This window comes from Taeniopygia guttata, chromosome 3, assembly GCF_048771995.1.
Source record: "Taeniopygia guttata chromosome 3, bTaeGut7.mat, whole genome shotgun sequence".
NCBI lineage: Eukaryota > Metazoa > Chordata > Aves > Passeriformes > Estrildidae > Taeniopygia > Taeniopygia guttata.
This window is the reverse complement of record NC_133027.1, coordinates 23,329,410-23,352,917: the sequence shown is the minus strand read 5'-3', so window position 1 is coordinate 23,352,917 and position 23,508 is coordinate 23,329,410. Positions and strand designations below refer to the sequence as shown.

Genomic DNA, 23,508 nt, shown 5'->3' with positions numbered 1-23,508 from the left:
CACTGTGATTTACAATTGAGTCCCCAGGGTGAAAGGCAGCTGGGGAAAATACTGACTTAGTTCTATATTCCAGCCAACTCAAATTCTTTTCTAAAGTACTCCTTACTGCAGCCCTTCTTAGCAACAACACACTTGTGTATATATTTAAAAACTGATAGCTGATCTAAGTGGCACTGCAGGCATAATTGTGGTTACATTTTAACTTGAGAGATAATATTCTCTTGCATAATCATTTGATAAGACTTCATGTATGATGCAAGGATTTAGTTCACAGAGCACATGCTTAAATTATGCATTTAGTGACTTTTGTATTTCATTCATCACTGAGCTGTCTAAACAGATACTGCTGGTATTGAACTGAAAACTCTGAATCACACAGAAAAACTGGTACTTTGGGACTGCAGTATATTCCTTGAACATTCCCTATTTCTGGTCTGCCTGGAGAATTTACTTTTTCTGTTCTCCCTATTGGCTTCCAGAAATTGCAGTTAGAATTGCTTTTGGGTAGCATATCTTCATGAAGCAAAGTTCCTTTTAATTTCTAATACTGACTTTCCGTAAGCGAGCCCAGCACAATTACCTGTTAAACCAAAGATTTAATTTTAAACAGTTACATTTGATTTTGTTTTATGTTAATAATCTCAACTTCACTAATAAAGGGACAGCTCTTGTGAATGCTGGTTAAAAAATAAACCTATGGAGAGAATTGAATAATACATAGGATGAGAAGAATATTTGAAAACAGTTGTATTCATTTATCTACAAAACCTTCAATAAATGCAAGAATTTTTAACATGCATCAGATTTTTCTTCTGTTTCAATAGACTATTCTGAGATTAAAATAATTTGAAATGTTCTTTCAGTATTCTCTTTCAACTAATCTTATGCATATTTGAGTTCAATAGCAATGATTTTCTCTAAATTGCAGTGAAAAATATGCACTTTTGGTATTTTCTTTTGAACAAATTCTAAAATGGTATTTTACTGTTTATTGTACTGCTTTTTCTTTTACATAATTTTAATCTTTACAATATTTCACTCTTTATCTCTCTGATCTAGAAATAAAATAGGCAGTCAATATTATAGTTAAAAAATAATACTTTATGATACTCTGGAGTTCCCACAACTCCCAAATGAGATTTCTATGTGACTGATAGTCTGTGATACTATGATAAGTTGTCTATGGAAGGTACTTTCTTTTAAAGGTTTGTGCCTGTAGCTCTCTACTGTCCTTCCAATTCCATCAAAGAGAATACCAGAGCATCTGCAATTCCATTCTCAGACAAAACAACAACAGCAACAAAACCCAAAACCAAACCAAATAAACAAACAAAACCCTTAAAACAAACAAACACAAAAACACCAAACAAAACCACCCAAAAATCCCACCAGAAAGTAAATGAAAAATATAGATTGCTTGGAGGAAGATTCATCTGACACATTAAGAAACTTAATCTGATGAAAAAAACCGTATGAATCATCCTATAGCATGGGAAGAATTTAGTAGTATGTGTCTTCATGCAAATTTCCACTAATTTTGTGTATTCATTAATGATATTTTACTGTAGAAGTGGATGCCCTGTTTAAGCTGTGAATGCCCATTTTTAGTGCTATATTCCTTAGATAAAACCAATTTGGATGATATTAAATGCAGACTACTAAACATGCATCAGTACTGTGGATCTCTATGAGTACAGCAAGGAGTTCTGTTTGTACCAGGATAAAATTTCTAATACATAAAAATTTTAAATATTATTGATATATTGATAAACTGTTATTAATTCACCTTTGGACTATGGGCAGAGGAATGTAATTATTATTCTTTCACAGGATTTTACATATATTGTTACAGCCATAAAGCACAATTACATCTTTTTTTATCTGTGTAATTTACGGGAAGAGCTGCTCTTGCAGGTGTAGTTGCTAAGGCAGGTGGGTATCAGTGGAATGGAAAGGTGTTATTTTACCATAGTTAATTTTTGATAAGCGGTTTCATTGCAAAATGGTGTACTGATTATAACATGGATATAGTTCTCAAGAAAATCTGAATTTTGTTCTCTACCAGTATAAATATTCCATACAACCCTGGACTTCAATTTTTGATATGGTGGATCGAAATAGTGGTATTGTGTAAGTGTGAGGTTGGAAATCAAATTGCGATAAAAAAATAGTTTTAGCTAAATAGAAAGATTTTAAAATATTCACTTCTGTGTTTGAAATGAAATCTATCTGTATTTTTAAATTAAACAGTGCCTGGCATGGAAGCTGAATTGCTTTTACTTATTTAGATGGTTTTTCATTTGAACCAAGTGACATATTCACAGGAATTGTTTGGAGCATGACTCAGGGGTTAGTTTGGACAGGAGGATCATTCTTCGTGAGCTGTTCAGAGAAATTCACCCTGTTCTGGAGGGTAGCAGTGTACAGTGGCATAGACTGAGCTACTGTTTACTGGCTTCATGCCAGAAAACAAGTGCTGGCTTTCTTTAATTCACATTGATACAGATGTGCACTCAAATGTTTAGGAACGTGTATACATTTATGTGGAGAAACTAAGTTTAAGGATGTGTTTGTACAAGGCAACTTATAACTATGCAGAAGATGCAGGCTTGTTCAAAAAGCAGAAACTTTACAGCAGCATCTACCCTACAGCACTACACTGTGTCTAATTGCCTAGGAAACAGGGTTAATTAGGATGCAGCATGTGTTGCTTCTGGGAACTGGTTTCTGTTAGAAGGGATTGTACTGTGAATACATATGAGTGTCTTCAGATCTAGCTTAATGTTTTGGTAGGGCAACCTGTCAGTGGACTCTACATTTTACAGACTTCCACATGCATCCCTGTGCTACAATCATAGTTGTATTGCCAGTGTGAGAATTAAAATTAGCTGACAAAGATTAGTAACCATGGAAAAAAAAAGCAGTAACAAAGAATGTGTCATGTAAAAGAAAAAAGCATTTTCTCTTGATAATACGCTTAAATAGAGATCCCCAGAAGAAAGGATTTCAGGAGCTCTTCAAAGCAAGTACAGAGACACAGACTTCCACATCCAAATTTTTCGCAGCTTTCAAAGAGCAGAGAGATATTAGGACTTGATATTTTTCCTTGTCTTATGGGACAGGAAAAAAAAAAGTCAAGAGCTAAAGAGGTATTTGTTTCTGTCACTGAAGTCTGATGTAAACACATATTTATTTAACCTGCATATATCTGATTTCTGTATAAAAATTATTGTTATAGCACTATGTTTAAAGAAAAGATTTTAATATTAAATATAGGCTAAACTATTATAATGTAAGCTGAATGTAACTTCTCTGGTGAATTATTTCATAGGATTCACCACAAATCAAATAGTAATTGTTTCAGTTAGGCGAGTAAAGTTTTATTACTGCTCAGGAACACAAAAGAACAATAACAAAAATCCCAAACCTGATCTTTTTCATTGAACATAATCATCCTATATAATACCTTTCTAATGTTTTGTGTGCATCATTGTAATACCTAATCTTTTAAACTATATTGGACTTTTCTGTGTAATTGTATTGTCATTGTTTTTAATAAGAATTGGTACATGAAAAATAAATTTCTTTATGCCAAAAAGAGTTCTTTTCCCCAAATATTACTTCTAAAATTATTTTTATGATGGAAAACTTTATATTCGTATGAGACATTCTGTAGACCTAGGTATATGTTTGTTTAGAATTGTGAGGTTAAAATTATGAATATTTACCCCTTTTAAGAGCATGGCTTTAAAAAATAAGGATAAATAAATTAAAAATGGATTTTGCTTCATATTAAATTTTAGGATGTAAGAATTTGACTAAAATCCTGATACTTTTTAGCTGATTGAATGAAATGTGTGTTCATTGAATGAGTATTTGCACAAGATGCCTTGTTCTAGTGTATTGTCTAATCAGCACATTTAAATTTTATGTATGGTAAAACTTTAGCTTTTGAATAAAAGGAGTAAAAAGCAGTCCATTGGGGACTGTGTATATCTTACTTATAAAATTATAATCTTATCTATATTCTTGTCCATTGATTTATTTTTTATGAAAAGTGATTTGAAATAAATGACTGTGGTTTCCTATGGTTCTTTGATGATCTTTATGTAATGATAATATTTTTAGTCTTTTTTTATAGTTTATTTATACTGTTATCTTTAGAATGAAGATGGGAGGGTGCAGTAGGTGTTTATAACTTTTCATAAAGTTTTCAGATTAACAGACAGCAAAGTTGGGTGTTTGAAAAAGTCTCTTCCAACCCAAGCTGCCAAATGATTCCATGATCCTGCAGTCACTGCAAAGTATAAAATGAAGGGAGTGGGGAGGGTGGCTATATTTTATATAAAAAATAAAAAGTTAGATAAAACCCACAAAGGAACCGTAGATGAACCACAATCATGAGCTTCTAGTGAAGCAATGAAAATCATTGCTAAACGTATGATATTGCTGTTATGCATCAGCAGTAAATACTGTTTGTCTTACAGTGGTGAACTGCTCTGATCCTGGCTTTGTGGAGAATGCAATTCGTCATGGACAGCAGAATTATCCTGAAAGTTTCAAATATGGGACGAGTGTGGCATACCATTGCAAGAAGGGCTTTTATCTCTTGGGCTCATCTGCACTGACCTGTAAAGCTAATGGGTTATGGGATAGATCGTTGCCAAAGTGTTTGTGTAAGTGTCCATTTGGTTGGATTAGCATTAAAGAGTTGTGCATGATTTAAAATTGTGATAGCAAAAAGAAGTGTAGCCATATATTACGGAACAATGTGGACTTTAAAATCAATAAATTGCTAATTGTAAATCTCAGTAAGGAAATATTAAGGGAAAATATCATGCAACTTACCATTATTAAAAATGTGTTTCCAAGGAACTGTGGAACTATTATTTCAAATGCCAAAAAGTCAGCATTAATTTCTCCTATTGATAAATCATTAAGGTATCTGGAAACAGCTAGGGAAATCTAAAATTATTATTTATTTGTTGTAACTTAGAATGATAGTCTAAGACCATTAATACCTATATCAGATATTTATAGTTTTTTCAGACTCATTGTAGTGTATATGTGAGAACAAATCCATGTAATGTTGTGTAGAAAAATTTTGCTCAAGAGGGTCTTCATAACATCACTTCATATTTCTTCCATAGTTTTCTCCTCAGAGAGGGAGGAAATCTGCTGTTTCCTATGATCAGTAAGCTTCATCAAACAAAATAACAATTTGCCGGAGTTTAATTTCCATTGAGATATTTTCCTTCTCTGATCACTGTTAATTTTCTGTCATGATTTCTAATTTGCAATGCAATTAAAAGAAGTAGTAAATGAAATTGAAATATATTTTAATTTGAAACATATCAGAAGTTTTAAAAGCTTTTGCTCTACAAAATTGCAAATTTTTTACTAGAATTATTTATTTCATGGATTTACACTTATATGTCAGAGCAATAAATGTCACTAGGTGGGTGAATTTATTCTTTATTATGCTTTTCATACTACTGTGTATCTAAAATTCACATGACCCAAGCAGTTTTGGTTTTGTTTTTTTGTTCGTTTTTTTTTTTTCACAACAATCTATGCTTTCAATGTCTGTCAATGAGAGCTATAACCTGAAAAAGTGAGTTTATTCACACTTCAGTAGTAAAATAATTTTGGGAAAATACACAATTTTAAATACAAAATAGCTGCATAATCTTTTTTAGTTTGGTCAGAATATTTACTGGTATGAGCATATTCCTTACTTCTTGTATCTTAGAAAAATAAGTATGATTTAAAATTATGAAATTTATCAGTAATCCATTTTCCTCTTGCTCACTCTAGTTCATCACATTGCTATAATAATAATAGAATATTTATAATAATATAATAATTATAATATATAATAATACAATTATTATAATATAATAATAATATAATAATAATATAATATTATAATAATAGAATAAATATTTTATTTCACTATGCTGCTTAAACTGTACCTAGTTGTAGATACAATAAAGCTACTTACATTATCATATCTGCAATATATAAGCACATTACAGCAATAGTCTTATTCAGTGTCTTCCTTCCTATTGCTAACCAAAAAACGGTGTACCCCTGTAGGGAAGGATTATGAACAGAAACGAATGAGGAAAGAAATCTATATATTTTTAGAGAAACGCTAAACTCAACAGGCTAGTTTTATACATAGTTTTGTGTTTAATCTTACAAATGACCAGTAAATCATCTATAGCAGCAAGAAAACTGAAGCTATGCAAGGGTTGAAATCCAGACAGACACGTATAACCAGCCTTGTATTTAAAAGGCTAAAAGAGATTTTTTATTTGTAATGAAAACATGTCATAATGTTGTGTTCTTTCCTTTGTTAGCCATTTCTTGTGGACATCCTGGAGTACCTGCAAATGCAATTCTTTCAGGAGACAAATTTACATATGGCTCCATAATTCACTATTCTTGCACAGCGGGTCGAAGGCTCATAGGAAATTCTACGAGGGAATGCCAAGAAGATAGCCACTGGAGTGGGACTCTCCCTCACTGTTCAGGTATTTGTACCAACCCTTAGCTGAATGTCACCTTCTCATATGAGTAAGGCTATTCTCACACTTTTTTTTTTTTAGCCAAATATTTGTTTTGTTTATTTTCCAGTTATATTTTAATTCCACCAATAGCCACTTTTCTGTATCACACCCATTTGCTGAAATATTCTCATAATCATCTTACGCTCTGTCATTACTTCACAACTTCACTCCTCAGCCAGATTCTCTAGTTGTATATCTCAATGTGTAGAAGATAAAGTAAAACAGTGATTCAAACCTGGTCAAGTTTTGCTTAAAAGGGATACAAGTGTTACATTGTATTTTTATGAACACTGTTTTGTGTAAACAAAGGTTGTTACATCAGAAAATTTTGATTAAGAAACTCCACACCAAAGGTGTTAAGATAAACTTTGTACATTTTGCTCCTCTCTTCTCTTGCAGAAATATTCTTTATTATTGTCACAATGTGTATGGTTATTGTCACACCATAAATGTCTGATGTGTTCTTGGAGCTGTCAGGAAGTAGAGGAACAATTCATTCTCTCCTAGACTATGCAAATCTAAAATAAGCCATAAAGCACCACACAGTTTTGTTGAAGTGAAGAGTTCAGGCAAGGGTTGGCTACTAAGGACACCAAGAGCATATTACTAGCTTTTGTAAGGGAAACAGGTATACACACTTTGGTATATAAAAATCAAATATCTGAATGGTTTTAGAAGAAAATTTTCTAGTGAGAACATTGTTCATAATTAACCATTATACAATCTTATAACTTCCCTTGAACTATTGGACGTGCCCGCTCTTGGGCTGATATGATTCAATGGGGATCAATTCAAATTTGATCTAATTTAAATAGGTGTAAGGTATTTTGAATTATTTCCAGTACTTTGAAAAAGCTCTGAATAAGTGTTCATTGAAAATGGTCCATTTATGAGCTGCAAGGATGATTCTTCAAGGATACTGAGCAGAATTTAAAATACTGAGAAAAGGAAATTAATTTAAATCACGACTGTTTCTTTTAAGTTCTTTGCTGCTCAGGGAAACGGTTTCAGTTCTTCTCACACTGCTAGATCTTGCTGCTGTTATGGTCTCTATGCCTAGACCTGAAAGGCATCACTGCATAACCAGAAATCTTTACTTGCTTGTCTTAAGCTTACATTTTTGTCACTTTCACCTTTTTATCCAGCATAATATCTCAGATCTGAAATTACCCTAAGACTTGAATAGTCAGATAACAATCTAGTGTTGTTATCCAACATTTCTCACAACAAGGAAAAATCTCGTCTTGGTGGAGGGAAATTTTAATTGCTAATAATTGAGACTGCAGATATTTTAAGTCATGAATATGACAGTATTTTTTAGACTCATAAAGAGCCCTGTACTCATGTTTTATGGTGGGGAAAATATGTCTACTGTAACTAAAATATTGTTACTGATGCAGAATTCAATTTTCTAACTTTGGACACAAGGGGTCACCATGTCAAGAGCAAGGTGATTGCCAAGGAAAATGAAAATCTACTTCTGTTGGCTCAATGTAAAAAAAGCAATGAACCCTGCACAAAAAAAAAAGCTGAAGAAAACCCTAAAAAGGTGTCTCATTTCTCTAAGGTATTTAGAATTGTAAAACGAACTACTATTTCCAAGTTAGATATTCAGGAGATTAATCCATCAAAATTCAATATGAATAATTTGTTGTCATAATGTCAGTGAAAGAATGATTATGCCCAGCATGACTGAGAACTCTAATTAGTTTTGTACTTCAGGGATATGAAAAACAGTCCAAATAGAATGTTTAAAACCTGTAGTCTTATTCAGAATGGGATTCATTTATTTATTATATATTAATATATATTTGAATGCCTGATGGTTCTATGATGGTAAAAATATGATCTCTGAGTTTGTTGTCATCTGGGACCTGTTGCAATGATGGACTTTTTAAGCTTATGAATTAAGCCATACTTGACATTTTTGTTTAAAATTACACACTCATTTTTCAATAATGGATATTGAGCCTTCTACATTGCTAAATAAAAAGGGGTCTAGACCTTCATATTACTGTAACTGCTTTTGTCTATACCCTTTGATTAAAACATTTCATAGTTCTAGTTCAAATTTTCTCCAAGTCAAAGCTAGTCATGTCCAAGAAAATAAAAAGTCCAGTCATTCATCTGGAATAATTCTCTCAACAAAATTCCTAAGCAACTGAGACATCATCAAATTTTCAGAATCATAGATCATTCTTCCCTGAAAAATCCCTTTGTGTTCACAAGTCAAAGTATATGCGATACAACTGTTTCATGCCATAAACATGCCACAGTGGAAGCCTGAATCACAGCCCTCATGTTATTTCACACATTTTAAGCAATGTCTGTGAAACAGTAATATCTTAAAGTGGAAGCAGATAGCATCCAGAGGCCACATCTGGATTTCTGCTTTAGCAGTGCCAGGGCAAAGGTCATGGATGACAGTGCTTAACCCCTGAGACCATTATACTCTTGAAATTTTTCCCAGATTAATTTTTACCCATCACACCTGGCAGTCCAACAACACACAAGTTCTTTACAAGTTTGTGTTTGCTGGAGATCATTCTCAACAGTCAGTTTGGAGGCAGACACTGTATTTTGGAGAGTGAGTTTTATTGTACACAGACAGAATATACCAGCTGACTTTAGACACTCACTGTTTGCAAGCATGTATTTATACCAGGAAATCTAGGTCCAAATGCTGTAGGGCAGTCTGACAAGCACAATCTATTCTAGAAGAACCTAGTACTAAACAAGGTGAACACAATCAAAACCCACAGGTTAGTTTTTAATTCAGGAATTGTTTTGGCCTCCTTTTATGTGAAATCATGATTGTATCCACTCTTACTTGCCATTATTAAAACTATGTGCTTTCTGACATAAGAAAATTTTAATTTCTAAACGACCTATTTGAGTTTTCTCAAAAATTTGGTATTCTTTTCTTTGTTAGGATTTTATCTTTTGTATGAGAGTGGTGCCTATGAAGAAAAACCCATTTAAGAAATACAGACTTCAAACTATTCAAGTATTTATATGAATTTTGAAAAATAAAAAACAAACCCAAACATAAAATCAAAGCCCAAAACCAAAACCTATAGTTTCAATAGAATTTGAGTTTAGACATATAATTCAAAAGTGGAGAACAAAGGATAATACTGTGGTTAACTGCAATGTAGACACAGAAGTATTTAGGAGATATATAGTTTTATACCAAAATGTATAATAAATGGTTGATACTGAGACCATGCTTCCTTAACCATCTTGTATAGTATCTCCTGTAGCAGCTGCTTTATGTGATAAAACACTTGACTGATTAATCAGACTGATGAGGACGTCTTTGAGAGCTCTGTCTTGCAACACGTTCTTTCTCCTCTAAATTTGTAACCAATATTTGCAAGAAATTTAGAGGATAAGGATAAATATGAGATATTTTCATTCTTGACTGACACAAACAGACAGGAGTATTTTCTGTAGATATAGATATTTCAAATGGATTTCCTAAAAATTTGGATATGATTCTCCTCACTCTTGCTGTTGTTTAATTCTTGTTATTAGAAGGTGTCACTAGAAGTTAAACAATAAAACACAATGAGTAGAAAATAGAATTTTATTAAAAAGCAACAGATTTATTGAATTGATAAAAAGTGACAGGGGTGGTTCCCATGTTCTCAGTTATCTTTTAGCTTTATTTTATTACTTTCTGGGTATAGGACTGTATTTGTCTGAGAGAAGAAGTAGGGTAAAAAGATGCGTATTTTCTTCTTTGACTTTATTTTCACACCATAATACTGAAAAAATGGATTGATTGTAATAGAAACAATGCAGTGGCTCTATTCACAAGAGAGTAGTTTCACTGCCACTACATTTGCACATAATGTCCCTGCCAATTATTGTGCTCTGTTGTGTTTTGCAGGAAATAATCCTGGTTTTTGTGATGATCCAGGAGTACCAGCTCACGGGTCTAGACTAGGGGATGAATTCAAAACAAAAAGTCTGCTACGTTTCTCCTGCGAAATGGGTTATCAGCTGCGCGGGTCTGCAGAGCGCACGTGCTTGCTCAACGGGTCCTGGTCAGGTGTGCAGCCTGTGTGTGAAGGTAGGAGTTGATGCATTGGCATTTTGACACTACTGACACACTTCCAAATGCCTTTTTATTCTTTGATTGAAGAATTTTGTTAGGCAGAAATATGCTTTCATAACATCCTGCAGAAAGGTGATAAATGTTTACAAGCAGTTTGTATTTTGCTTAAAAACTTAAATCCAAACTGCTAGAGTTTTGGAATATATATTTATAAGAAGTTTGTGAGAGAATAATTTTAGTTAAAAAATAATTAGCCTGAAAATAAATAATAGACACCTGAGTTAAATGTCAAACAAATGCTTTTGATTGAATATGTGAAAATGGAGTGATAAATAAATCTGTCATCTGTTTTGTAATAATAAAATACTTTCATCTTCTCTTTCTACGTAATGTCTATGCATCAGGGACTGAATAAGGGTAAAATAAAGTTGTATAAATAAATATATAAGTTAAGTATAAATTAATAAATCAGTGCATATTTCTCAATGGAAGTTAGACTATTTTCTAACAAAGTATTTTTATGCTGCCTCTTTCAAAATAAATGCAATAAAATATTTCTGAAATCACATTATAAAATAAGATAAAAACATAATAAAGAATGTTTACATTTTTTGTGCAGTTAAAATTGGGAAGGAGTAATAGAAAACTTTAAATTCAGTTTTATAATGACTTCTCATTTTCTGAGAAGGCTTGAAAAATTGCTTTATCTAAGTCATCAGAGTTAATAGAGCCTATAGTATCTGTTGTCTCCTAAACTACCTGATAAAATGGAAGATAGAACAAAATATTTATTGCAATTTTTTTTTTACCTACACTTTTTTTCTGAGAACAATTATTCTTTTGCAGTATTCTTCAGCACAGACTAATCTTCTGTCAGTGCAGATAGCATCATAACTGTATAAAAATGGAAGTGGGCACTGGATCAGTATTTTCAGCTGAAAACTGAAGTTTTGCAGTATCCTTGCTACTTCCCTTACATGAAGACATTAGGTATAGTAGGACAGCAGAAGTCAGTGGCAATTATCAGTGTTTTAAATGCTGCTTTTTTTCCAGCTTTAATCATAGTGTTTGCTTCAACCTTGTCTTTTCAGAAAAAAAAAATAAAAACAAGAAAAAAGCCTTTTTATTCCATTTTTCTATAGTCCTTCAATTGTTTTCTATTTATTCTAAGTAGCAATGAGATTAGAAGAAGAACATCTACTGATTCATTCAAATTACAACCTGTTGAATTTTTCTCTTCACTCTTTGAAACTTTTAAATTAAAAAATAATTAAAAAGTGATTTTAAAAAAGAAATAAGGTATTATTCCAAACATAAATGGTAGACAAATTTTTAATTGGAAAATCATATTTGTTTTAATCACAAAACCTAACATATATTTTAATTATTAGGTTATAAGTAATATGTTGGGTGCTATCCAGCAGGTGCACATGCAGCAGGTCCAAGTCTTTCTTCTGCTGGGAACCCCAGAGATGGATGCAGTACTCTACGTGGGAGTCTCAAAACATTGGAGTTGATAGAAAAGTTGCTAGGAAAACTCAAGACAAAAACTCAAATTTTTTTTAATGATTGGTAGCTCCACTGGGAGAAAAAACAACCTCACCTTCCAAAAAACCCCAACACGTAATCAAAGTAATCAAGTTAAGTCGCTGTCAAATCTTGGACATATGAAGCTGAAATATAATTATTGCCCTAAAGAATTGATATAGATGCCCAAAAGATATGGAGGCAAATACAGAATATCTGTTCTTTTCTTGATTCAAAAAATAAATCACCAAGAGGGTCACAATTTACTATTTATGCATTTTTACAATTGAAAAAGGAGATACCAGAAGACTGGAAGAGAATATAAAAATGTGCCAAGAGGCAAACCAGAGGTATAGGTCTGTCAGAAAGTCCTGAATGACCTTTATTTGCACCAGTGACTATATTGGGTGGAGTAGAACAAGAAGAGCAAGCTATCTGAAACAGGAATTGAAAAAAAAAAAAAAAAAAAAACCCAAATGCAAGTAATAATATTACCAAAGAGAATTTACATAGTTTCTCAGTAAAACTTGCTATAGGTGTTTTCAAAGATGACCTATTAACCTAGTTGTTCTTTTCCTTTTATTTCATCCGAGTTAGTGACCTATCCTCAAAATAATTTTTTTTTTTTTAATTCTCTTTGCAGCTGTATCTTGTGGGAACCCTGGCACACCAGCCAATGGTATGATAATATACACTGATGGAATATTATTCTCCAGCTCAGTCATTTATGCCTGCTGGGAAGGCTACAAAACTTCAGGGCTAACTACTAGACATTGTACTGCTAATGGGACATGGACTGGCACTGCTCCAGACTGCACAGGTCAGAAACAAATTTTCTTCCCCTAAAGCTTTTACATAGTAAGTCATTCAGCCTTCCTACTGAATTTTTTTTTTTTTTGATAGATAAAATAACACATTTTTCCACATTCCTGTATTTAATACATGAATATTTTTATATATCTAAAGGTACATGCCCTTATAATACATGCTAGATGCTTCCAGAACTATCTTCTTAAGATGGCTACATAGGTAACTTTATTGTATTTGTTTACATCAGAAATGTCAATTTGATTATATTAATATTTTTTAGAATAATGTATTTAGCTGTTTTTTTAGAGTTTCCTTTAGCATTTTTTCCTTGTGGCTTATGCTTAGAGGAGGAAGTTCTGGTAGCTCAAAATCAAATTTTGTGAAATTGGATACATTACTGTGCCAGTTTTTATTGTAAGCCAAATGAGTCAAAATTGATCAATCACCATTCTGCTAGTGACCAAGAATCAGGGAGCAGCAAGACTGGACTATTCCATCAGATTAGGTGATCAGGGACCAGAGGAATGCTACAAGGCAAGCAGGGCTAGCAGCTTCACTTGACAAAGCCAAACTCACAGGACATCATACACACATAAACACAAAAGAAAATAAATATATAAAAGGGGAAAAAAAGAGGCATTTCTTAACTCTTCTGGAATTGCATTTCACCATCAACTTCAGGCTTGATGTGACAAAGATCTCAGTATGAAGGTAGAAAACGTCCTGTCAAAACTACCACCCACAGTCTAGAGGAGCTGTGGAGCATGCCAGATGAGGCTACTGTGTTAAAGGAAAATGATATTTGGTCCATACTATTGAAATGCCTCGGAAAGATAACTTTTCTTGACAGAAACAAAATTTTTTCTTGTATTGTAAACTAAAAGAAAGGACATTAGGTATGTATGGTTATATCTTTATTTCAAAAAAATCCTTTTTTCTTTTCCTCACTAGTGATTAACTGTGGGGATCCAGGTGCATTAGCAAATGGCATTCAGTTTGGAAATGATTTTACGTTTAATAAGACAGTCAGCTATCAGTGCAATCCAGGCTATCTGATGGAACCTGCAAGTTCATCTACCATGCGTTGTGTAAAAGACAGCACTTGGAATCAGAGTAAACCAATTTGCAAAGGTGAGCTTTTGAGCTTTTGAATTTAATAGTTTACAAGTCCTGTTTGGACACATACGTGATATTCACTAACTGGTATCTTTATAAAAACAAAAATCAAAATATTCTCTAGAACAATTACTGTTCCAAATGCAACTAAAATATTTAGATAAGTATTTCTGTAGAATTTATATTTATTTTGCACATATGCTGTGGTAGAATAGTAGTCAAAATAGTGACATTATTGACTAAAGTGGGAAATCACTCTGCAACAGATTGCCAGAGTGCTCAAATTAAAAAAATGCATGTAGTGCCCATTTTCTTTTTTGGCCCATTTCTCTTGGATTAGATAGACAAAATTCTGTAACAGGATTCTGCAAACCAACCTTTCTGTAAAAAATTTCCTTGTTGCAGTGGTATAGTCATCATAAACAGCCAAAAACATGCTTCACAAATAGCTAATTACAAGTGCTAGCAGTAAGGTCATAGTGGAGATGAGGCTGAAACACAAATAAGGCAGCCTGGTGAAAATTGTTAAAACAACTTCAGCAGCCCAGGGAGTAAATTTAACAGCCTAGGGCATCTTCTGCTCATAAAAGATCTAGGCTGCCGACTCACCTAACACCACTTCACTGTGATAGCTAAGTCTAGCCTACTAATTAAATTTTGGCATTTGTATTCAACTGACTGCATTTTTCTGTCATCAGAATTACTGCCTGAGTGATTTTATGGTTGTGGTCTTTGTTGAAAGAAATTATATGGAAATGTAAATGTGGACATTCCAGATTTCATCATTTTAGGCACTCTTATCAGAAGATGGAAAACATCAGAATAATTTCTTTGCCCCTAATTACCAATAAAATTAATTACCATTGTGTTTGGAAAGCCTTAGAAAATGAGCAGGTAAATGAACAGTCACATTAAATAGTGCTGCAAAATTAGTTTAAAAGAAAATGCAAATATTTAGAAATTCAGAATCATAAAAACTTATTTATTGAAAGAAATAATGTTTATTGAAAACCTTTACCTAGCTAGTAACCTATTGCCAAAAAAATTCAGTAATGAATATGTAGGGAAAACATACAAAACTAGGTAGCTATATACTCTTTGGGCTTCTAGCAACCTAGGTCTCAAACACTTCCTAATCCAGAGCCTTTGTTTTGGTTTTTAAATTAGTTTTCTCTCTATTACAGGTCACTTTGTCAACATGCTTTGTTGGAACAATAGTCTGAAATACCTTTGTTTTAGATTCAAATGTCTGAGTGCATATTATATTACATATTCCTAAAAATTGAAATTGTAACTTTTCTTTTCTGACGCAGCTATTACTTGTGGCCCTCCTCCCACAGTGCAGTATGGGAAAGTGGAAGGATCTGATTATCGCTGGGGTGCTAGTGTGAGTTACAGCTGTGCAGAAGGCTACCAGCTGTCCAACACAGCTATTCTCTCCTGCGAAGGGCGAGGAGTTTGGCGGGGAGACATCCCACAATGTTTGCGTAAGTTTTCAGGGTACAGTTGTATTGGGCTTCACCAAAGCTACATCCAGGTGTCTTGGGCTACAGTCACAGAATCACAATTTAAAAAGGACTCAGCTACATCAGGTAATATATGAATTACAGCAGGATTCTCCTTCCTTGTACCAAAAAACTGACCTTGTTATGAAATTTGAGTGGCTGTGCCCATTAAAGGTCACAGTCTTCTTCCTTCCCCCAAAAGTCACCTGCATCTCTTGTTACCTAATTGCACCCATCACCATTTGCCTTACTGGTAATCCTATTGGATGTTCTGAATTTCACTTGTGGTGAGCATGACTGAAATATTCCCTTACACTTTTCCTTTTTTTTTCCTTCCCATTTTCCATTAATAGGTGAAAACAAGGATGCTAACCCTTAAGCTCGTAGTTCATAGCTTTTCTAAGCAATTTGTTCTTTCTGGAGGCGAGTACATGCCCTCATATCTTGCTTGTATTTATTTTTCAGTATTTTCTAAATCTGTCAACTCAGCTCTTTGAGTGCTTGAAATCTTGTTAAGACCCTGATAAACATTTTTCCTTTTATATAATTAAGGCAAAAATTTCCAAACTACTCATTTGAGTGTGTCAAATGTGAAAAAATGGTTTTATTTTTAAGCATTGCCTTATAGCATTGTCTACTTTGCGATTATTTTGTTAATCAAATCTAATAAATATTGAGGTGTCTCACTTAAAAACTCTATTTTTTCAGGTTAACTTCTATGCTTATAATAGCTATAACAGTGACAATTTATTTTAAATTGCTGTCAAGAATTTAGGAGATCTACAGTCCTACACAGATAAATGAATTTAGCATTTGCACTCATATCCAGTATGCCTGCCTTGCACATAAAACAATGTAGAATACTTCAGGTAAAAAAGCATGTGCAGATTTTAATACCTTTTTTTTTATTTTCATTTTTATGTATCAGCTGTGTTTTGTGGTGATCCTGGTACTCCAGCAGAAGGCCACCTCAATGGAAAAAGTTTCACCTACAGATCTGAAGTTAGCTTCCAATGCAGACCTCCTTTTATTCTGATAGGCTCCTCAAGAAGATTCTGTCAAGCAGATGGTACTTGGAGTGGAATTCAGCCAACATGCATTGGTAATAAACTACTCCTAATGCATGTTCTACTGAGAATATTCTTGATAAACTATTACGCTATCATAAATCTAGCAATTAGCTATCCAAGTATAGAAAAGATCTATGTAATATAAAAATAACTAGTTTAATAAGGTTCCATTTTGAGTACAAATACTACAGGATAAACACAATCACATATGAAGTTATTTGTATATTTACATGGTTGTTTGTTTGCTGGAAATGCAGAACATCAATAAGTGCAAGTGCATACATTTGTTCTATCTGTTTTTAGAATCTCTTGGATATGCAGAAGACTTTAGCAGATTAAAAAACAGATTTTGTCACTGGAGAGTTAAAGGCACTTATCAATCCTAAATCAAAGTGTTTTCAACTTTGTGAACATGGCTTGTACATCTCTGATCTTTTGAAATTCTGATTAATTCCCAAATACTCTGTTTCTCATTGACTGTTGTGCAGCTGGTAGGCTTTTAGCATGTTATATCAATCAGATTGACACCTATAACTCCCACTGAAATCAGATTTTGATCCCACTTGGGGTGACTTGCTAGAGAAAATTGGTTTAGTTTTATAATAAAAAAATTCTCTTTGATATTTCTAAACAAATATATGTGTTTGTAGGCTGTTTATATATTTTGTCATGACTGAGATATTGGCTGTGTGAAAGAGCTGGGCACTCTGAAAAAAGGTTGTAATCATGATTATTGAAAGCAGCTTGTATTTTTAAATGAAGACATAAGAGTCAACAGAACTACTTTGTATTAATTAGAAACTTCTCTCCATAGTTTTTGCAAAATGGGCAATCATCTTATAGGTATATTTTGCTATAGAGGCAAGAAGGCTTAGAAAAAGCTAATTTTCAAGTCTGATGCAAAGAATTAATTTTGGAAATGTAATAATCACATTTCTATTTATATTTTATATAGTTTAATATAGAAGCACATGGAAAGTAGTGCATCAAAGAAACAAGTTTTTCTTACATCATAGTTTTATGTTACTGTAAAAGGATCACCTAACATATTTACAGATAAAATTTCTAAGCAATTTGAAGATTAAGAATGGTGAAAACTATCTAGGACTAGACGTGATATGATAAAAACATATAGTGGGAGCTTTTCTGTTCCTGGGTGGCATTGGTTTCCTTTGTGAAGTCTTGCTTTGGGTTGTTCAGATGAGACCTATCTGAAAAATTCAATTCAGTTTCATGTCTATTATTAGAAATAGAATTCCAGCTGTTGATAATTTTTAAAAAGTTCCGGAGCTGTTCAAGCATCTCAAGATCAGGAGCATGTTTGCTTTTCATTTTTACACTTTAGGTCAACATCCACCTAACTTTTGAAGCCTTTGGCAAGTTTCAGTCCAGTTGAATTTTTATGCTCTGCTGATGGTCAGTATTGAAAATGGGAGTTGGCCAAGAGTGAAATGAAATATCACATTATTGTAAATGATAAGTCCATTTTTTGCTCTACAGAAAACTAAAAGTGGTTACGGATGAAGTATAGTCACAAGATGTGTTCTTCATAATTCAGTGTCAGCACACAGCAGACTCAGTTGCCAAGGGAGAATCACATACTACAGAAAAATCCACTGGATGGAGCTCTGTGCTGTCTAACTGGTGGATTTCACTGGACAACTCCAAAGCCACCACCAGAACATGGGCATTACTGAACGAAGGAATAGCTCCAGGCTGCTTTTATTGCTCTCATTAAACAGAAGCATTTGTTTTAATCTGTTGGCATGTGCTTTTTTCATGGGAGGAATTTTATTCTCCAGCAACAACTGAGGTGGTGCTCCATTAGAAACTTTATTTTTTTGTGGCATAGAAAAAAAAGCCTATACAAAAATAAAAAGCATTTCCTTGCTATAAGAAAGCAGGCTGATTATGTGTTTGGGGTTTTTAGTTTGTGGGATTTTTTTGGGTTTGAGGAGGTTTTTTTATTTTGGGAGTGTTTTTTTTAGAACTACTTATCATTACGCTGTTCATTTGAAATAAACAAAATATAAAGATTTCTAGAGATTTCTCTATGTATTCCATTTGCATTGTGAATAGTGAAATATATTATGGATTCAAAGAGATTTAAAAGGATAAGGTTGCTAAAAATTAATGCAACCCTAAGTGTAAAGTCTGCACTACGAGAAATACCAGCAAAAACCTTTAAAAAAAATGATAATGTGCTGAAACAAATCACTATGATTTACCTGGTAATTTAGTTGGCAATACTAATGTAATATATATATAAAAACACACATTTAATTAAAAATTGAATTTTTGTCATCACTAGACTTTGATGAAATTATTTAATCTTTGCAAACAATTTTAGAGTATTTTTTTCATACCATAATAATATGTGTTGTGTTTCACACTTTGCATTAGATCCAGCTCACAATACATGTACAGACCCTGGCACTCCACATTTTGGAATACAAAACAGTTCCAGAGGTTATGAGGTAATTTTAAAATTATTATTTATTAGCTTTCTAAAATGGAAATGTATTTAATAATTACATAAGAAATTTAATGAGAAAAATTATCTGTGTTCTTAAATGTCTGATGCAAACCTTGAGAAATTTCCACCCTCTTTTTCATAAAAACTCATTCTTCATGCCAAGCTTTTTTTAAAACATTCAGCTTAAAGGAAGAACTTCTAACCCTGTAATATATCATGCTTTCAATACTTTAGGAGACTTCAGTAGGGAAAGCTATTTTTAAATCGATTACTTAATATGATATGACATAATATAATTACCTTGTTTTATGATAATAATTCCTTCATACATTGATGAATAGTCAGTAAATTCCTAACAACCAAAGACCTGTGTGATTCAAAGGCCATATAGTCCTTGACAAAAAAGTCAGCAAGTGGCTTTAGTAAATTATAAATTCATGTTATATTTTATTCAGTCAGAGAAGATAAAATTATTCTGTGTTGTATCCAGGTTTTCTGTGATGAATATCCTTTCTATAATTTTCAAATTCCTCACAGGTTTTTAGTTTAACAAGCGAGAGGCAGAAAAGTGACTGAGGAAATAACCGTACATGCAACAATGACAATGACCAAGTCATTATATAGACTGATAAACTTTCTGTGGATAGATCTTTCAGGTTTAAATATGTGTGACTGAAATTTAAAATAAGTTCATTTTGGGTTTGCTGCTTATTTCTGAGCCTTGGGCAGTGTGCCATTGCGACCAAATTAGTAGAACTGTTTTCCAAAATGTCCTTTCTCTAAGTTCCTCTTGTTACTCTCTCTCTCCTGCAATTTTTCTGTCTTTTGTTACTGTGGCTGTCAGCTCTTTTATTCACCTTCTGCTCCTGCCTGGCTCACAGATACTGAGGCACTTCTCCCCAAGCCACATCTTGTGGCCTTACCCAAGGCAGTTCTGCTTCCAGTAATAAGGTGCAGTTGCCTTTCTGATGTCTCATCTTGATTCTGTACCTGTCCCCATTTTCTCTTTAAAAACAACTCCAGTCTTTGAATCTAATTTTAACAGGGGGCTGTTTTCTTTTTTCTCCCCCTTTTATCTGCCTGATCTTCTCTTCCCATTCACCTCTAGAGGCCATAGTATTTCTTCCTCTGTTGTGCATTAAGTCTTTCTCCAGTATCTGTTCATTCTCAGAGTGCTGTCTTGTACCACAACATGCAGACTTCTCTCTAGTGGCTACAGAACTAGATTGTTTTGGGGTTTTTCATACATCATTTGTGGGCTTCCTTTTGTATTACATAGCCATGCTTTTATAAAACACTTTTCAGCAGTCTTTCCTCATTATAGAACAGTGTGATAACAGGCAGCAGATCTTTGTAGGGTTTTCCAGTCTACCAGCATCCTGTCTTGCCCCGTTTATTCTTTGCCTTTTGTGCTTCTCTACACTGTGACTTAGAAATGCCCCCAGTGTTTTTCATCCAAGTACTATACAAAGAGTGTGCTGCTTTCATTTTAACTTTTACCAGTAAAATGAAAAAGCAGTATAAAAAATATAAAACCTTGAACCTATGTCACTTTTTGCTTGGTCTTTTGGAGCTCTGAGAAAAGATTTTCATCTTGTTATTACTGACAGATAGCAGAATTGGCACAACTAAGATGACTTAGACTCAAGACTAGCTACACACTGTTCTACTCTCTATGAAAGACATACTGCATGTCCTTGACAGAATAGAGAGAATAATATGTTTAAAAATCATTAGAAAGACATAAGCCTACAAAGTCATATCACTAATATAACTTTTAAAAACACCAGTGATTTTCCCAAGCTACTTCTGGGAGAAATGGTGTGCATTTGCTCAACATCTGTCATGATAACAGGTTTTATATAATTAAGTGTATAGATAGTAGGTAGCTACTTTTGAAGATGCTAATTTTTAATTTCCATTGAAGTCCTTCTATGGCATTTGCAGTGCAGAGCTATCTGCCTTTCTAAAACTGCAGGCTCTTACTAATACACATTGATCACTACTCATTTGCAACTTGTCTGTGTGATATGTTATTTAATTAAAGTAATATAATTTCCAATAATGTCAATTTTGTCTAATTCATTTATTTATTTCCTTATTATTGCCAAGATTTTTTTTTATCCAAAACAATAGTAATGCTTTATTGATTAGCCCAGTATCATTAAATAACTTGGCCTGGAGTTACATTTTTGTTACTTTTGTCAGTACCTACAATAAGTTCATTTTAGTAGAACTCTTCACACAATCTCTTTCTCATCTCTTAAGAAAATTTTTCTCACCTGCAATTCTGTATGTAGTTTTCATGCATTTCTATTCTGAATTGAAATCTAAAGAGCATTTTCTCAGTTATTTTACATTTTCTTTTGAGAAAGGTCATATCATATTTGACCATAGGAAGGCTTTCCATTATTTCACTATGCTAGTTGAACATCTCAAATAAAACTTGATAGTAATAAATGCAGTGTAAGAGGTTTTCACCTGGAGTTTTCTCTAGTGAATGTATTTGTAGATGAAACAGTTCTTCATAGTTTTATTTTTTCGTTTTTTTTTTTTATTCTAAAAAACCCCATACTTAATGAAATCACACTACGAAAAGCCTTTCAAAATTGACTTTATGGTCTATATGCAGTGATATACAGGAAAGAGAAGTATCTCAGGCATTTAATTTGCTTCTCTCACACTGAAAAACTAATCAGCAGAAATGTATGAATATCATTCTTTTCCATGCGAAAAGAATTTTTCCTCATATTGCTTTTAAATAGTATCATGCAAGAATCAATTACTCAACTATTTCATCACATTAAAAAAAATGTATAACTCTAGAAACTGTAAAAAGTAGACATTTTTATTTTTGAAAAAAACTGTATTAACTTATCACTGTCTTGATACCTGACTCCACATGATGGATCCTTCTTCTGTCTAACATTCTGGTTTGATCCTTAGGTTGGGAGCACAGTCTATTTCAGATGCAGAAAAGGTTATCATATTCAGGGATCTACCACTCGTTCTTGTCTTGCTAACCTAACTTGGAGTGGCATACAATCCGAATGCATTCGTAAGTCTGGTTTCTATTCTAACAACTCAGAACAGTGTGCAATTTTAAGAGTTACAAAGTGATACATATGGAAATTCATGAAAAATTATTTGCTACAGGGATGTGTAATTTTATTTAAAACATATTTTTAAATGTTTTATTTGTTGTTCTTCCCTATTCAAAGACCAAAGATATATTTAGGGTATTAATTTGTAGAAAGATTTTTCAGATTTTTTAAATGAAGTTGACAATAATTCTATCATTTTTACTCAAAAAATCCATTATAGTCAACCTACTGCATTAGCTACTTTAAATAAGCTAGAAATATTTTTGTGCGTGTAGTGGATTAATAAAAAATGGAAGGTGACCTGAAATATGCATGGAACTATATTTTTGCCTAGAATTTTTTGAATCATAAGCTAGAACTCAGCAAAACCCATCTTTTCTGGGCTCTGCATGGTTATGCAAATTACTTATAGCTCTATGTGAGTTGGAGGACATCAAATAACTGTTGTATTAAAATACACTGACCTAAGCTAAAAGTAATTCATTACAATGACCTGAGATTCTTATCCTGTTTTAAATTATCTTTGGGTTGTTATAAATGAATGCCATGTGGTACAAAGAAAGAAGTATATTGAGTAACCAAATCTGTTATAGTCAATGTCCTATGACAAAACATTCTTGTGGAACCTTTATTTCAATTGAATTGCATTTATTTATCACAGTAACCACTCTAATTTTCAGAACACAGATTGGAAGTGACTCTTGAAGCTGTGACAGTACAACAATTCACAGGACCAGTCATTGCATCATGTACAATGGCATGTGCTTCCCCTCATTTTAGCTGTTTTCTGATTCCTAGAATGATTTGATTTTGGTTTATTCTTTAAAATTACACAATAGTATCATTTCCACCCCACAATAATGTAACTATACACTCTGAGTATTACTTTTACAATAGCTACTTGACATTGCTAAAAACTATCCAGAGTTGCCATGCATTTATTTCAAATTTTATTGTCTAATTCTATGGAAACTGCTTACCACTGTGTTTTCTAACTGTAAACACTCCTTTGCAGCTCATGCTTGCAGGCAGCCAGAAACACCGGCACATGTAGATGTGAAAGCAATAGACCTTCCTACTTTAGGGTATACTTTGGTGTATACCTGTCAGCCAGGATTTTTTCTTGCTGGTGGATCAGAGCATCGGACATGTAAACCAGATATGAAATGGACAGGAAAATCACCTATTTGTAAAAGTAAGTAATTACTCAAGTGATTTCTTGGATCCTACTGGGTTTGAATTAATTTTCCCTGACACTTTTG

The 23,508-nt window shown here is 33.1% G+C and overlaps 1 protein-coding gene across 2 annotated transcripts in view; it reads left to right on the top strand.

The window, feature by feature from the left end:
- Positions 1–23,508, top strand: part of CSMD1 (CUB and Sushi multiple domains 1) — a 1,058,834-nt gene that overhangs the window by 1,015,265 nt on the left and 20,061 nt on the right. For both annotated transcript variants that reach the window (XM_030269463.4, XM_030269462.4), the window contains exons 55-64: positions 4,488–4,676; positions 6,366–6,539; positions 10,471–10,653; positions 12,809–12,985; positions 13,927–14,106; positions 15,405–15,578; positions 16,525–16,698; positions 19,070–19,143; positions 22,089–22,200; positions 23,262–23,441. In XM_030269463.4, coding sequence (XP_030125323.4) covers positions 4,488–4,676; positions 6,366–6,539; positions 10,471–10,653; positions 12,809–12,985; positions 13,927–14,106; positions 15,405–15,578; positions 16,525–16,698; positions 19,070–19,143; positions 22,089–22,200; positions 23,262–23,441 — 1,617 coding nt within the window. The remainder of the gene's footprint in view (positions 1–4,487; positions 4,677–6,365; positions 6,540–10,470; positions 10,654–12,808; positions 12,986–13,926; positions 14,107–15,404; positions 15,579–16,524; positions 16,699–19,069; positions 19,144–22,088; positions 22,201–23,261; positions 23,442–23,508) is intronic.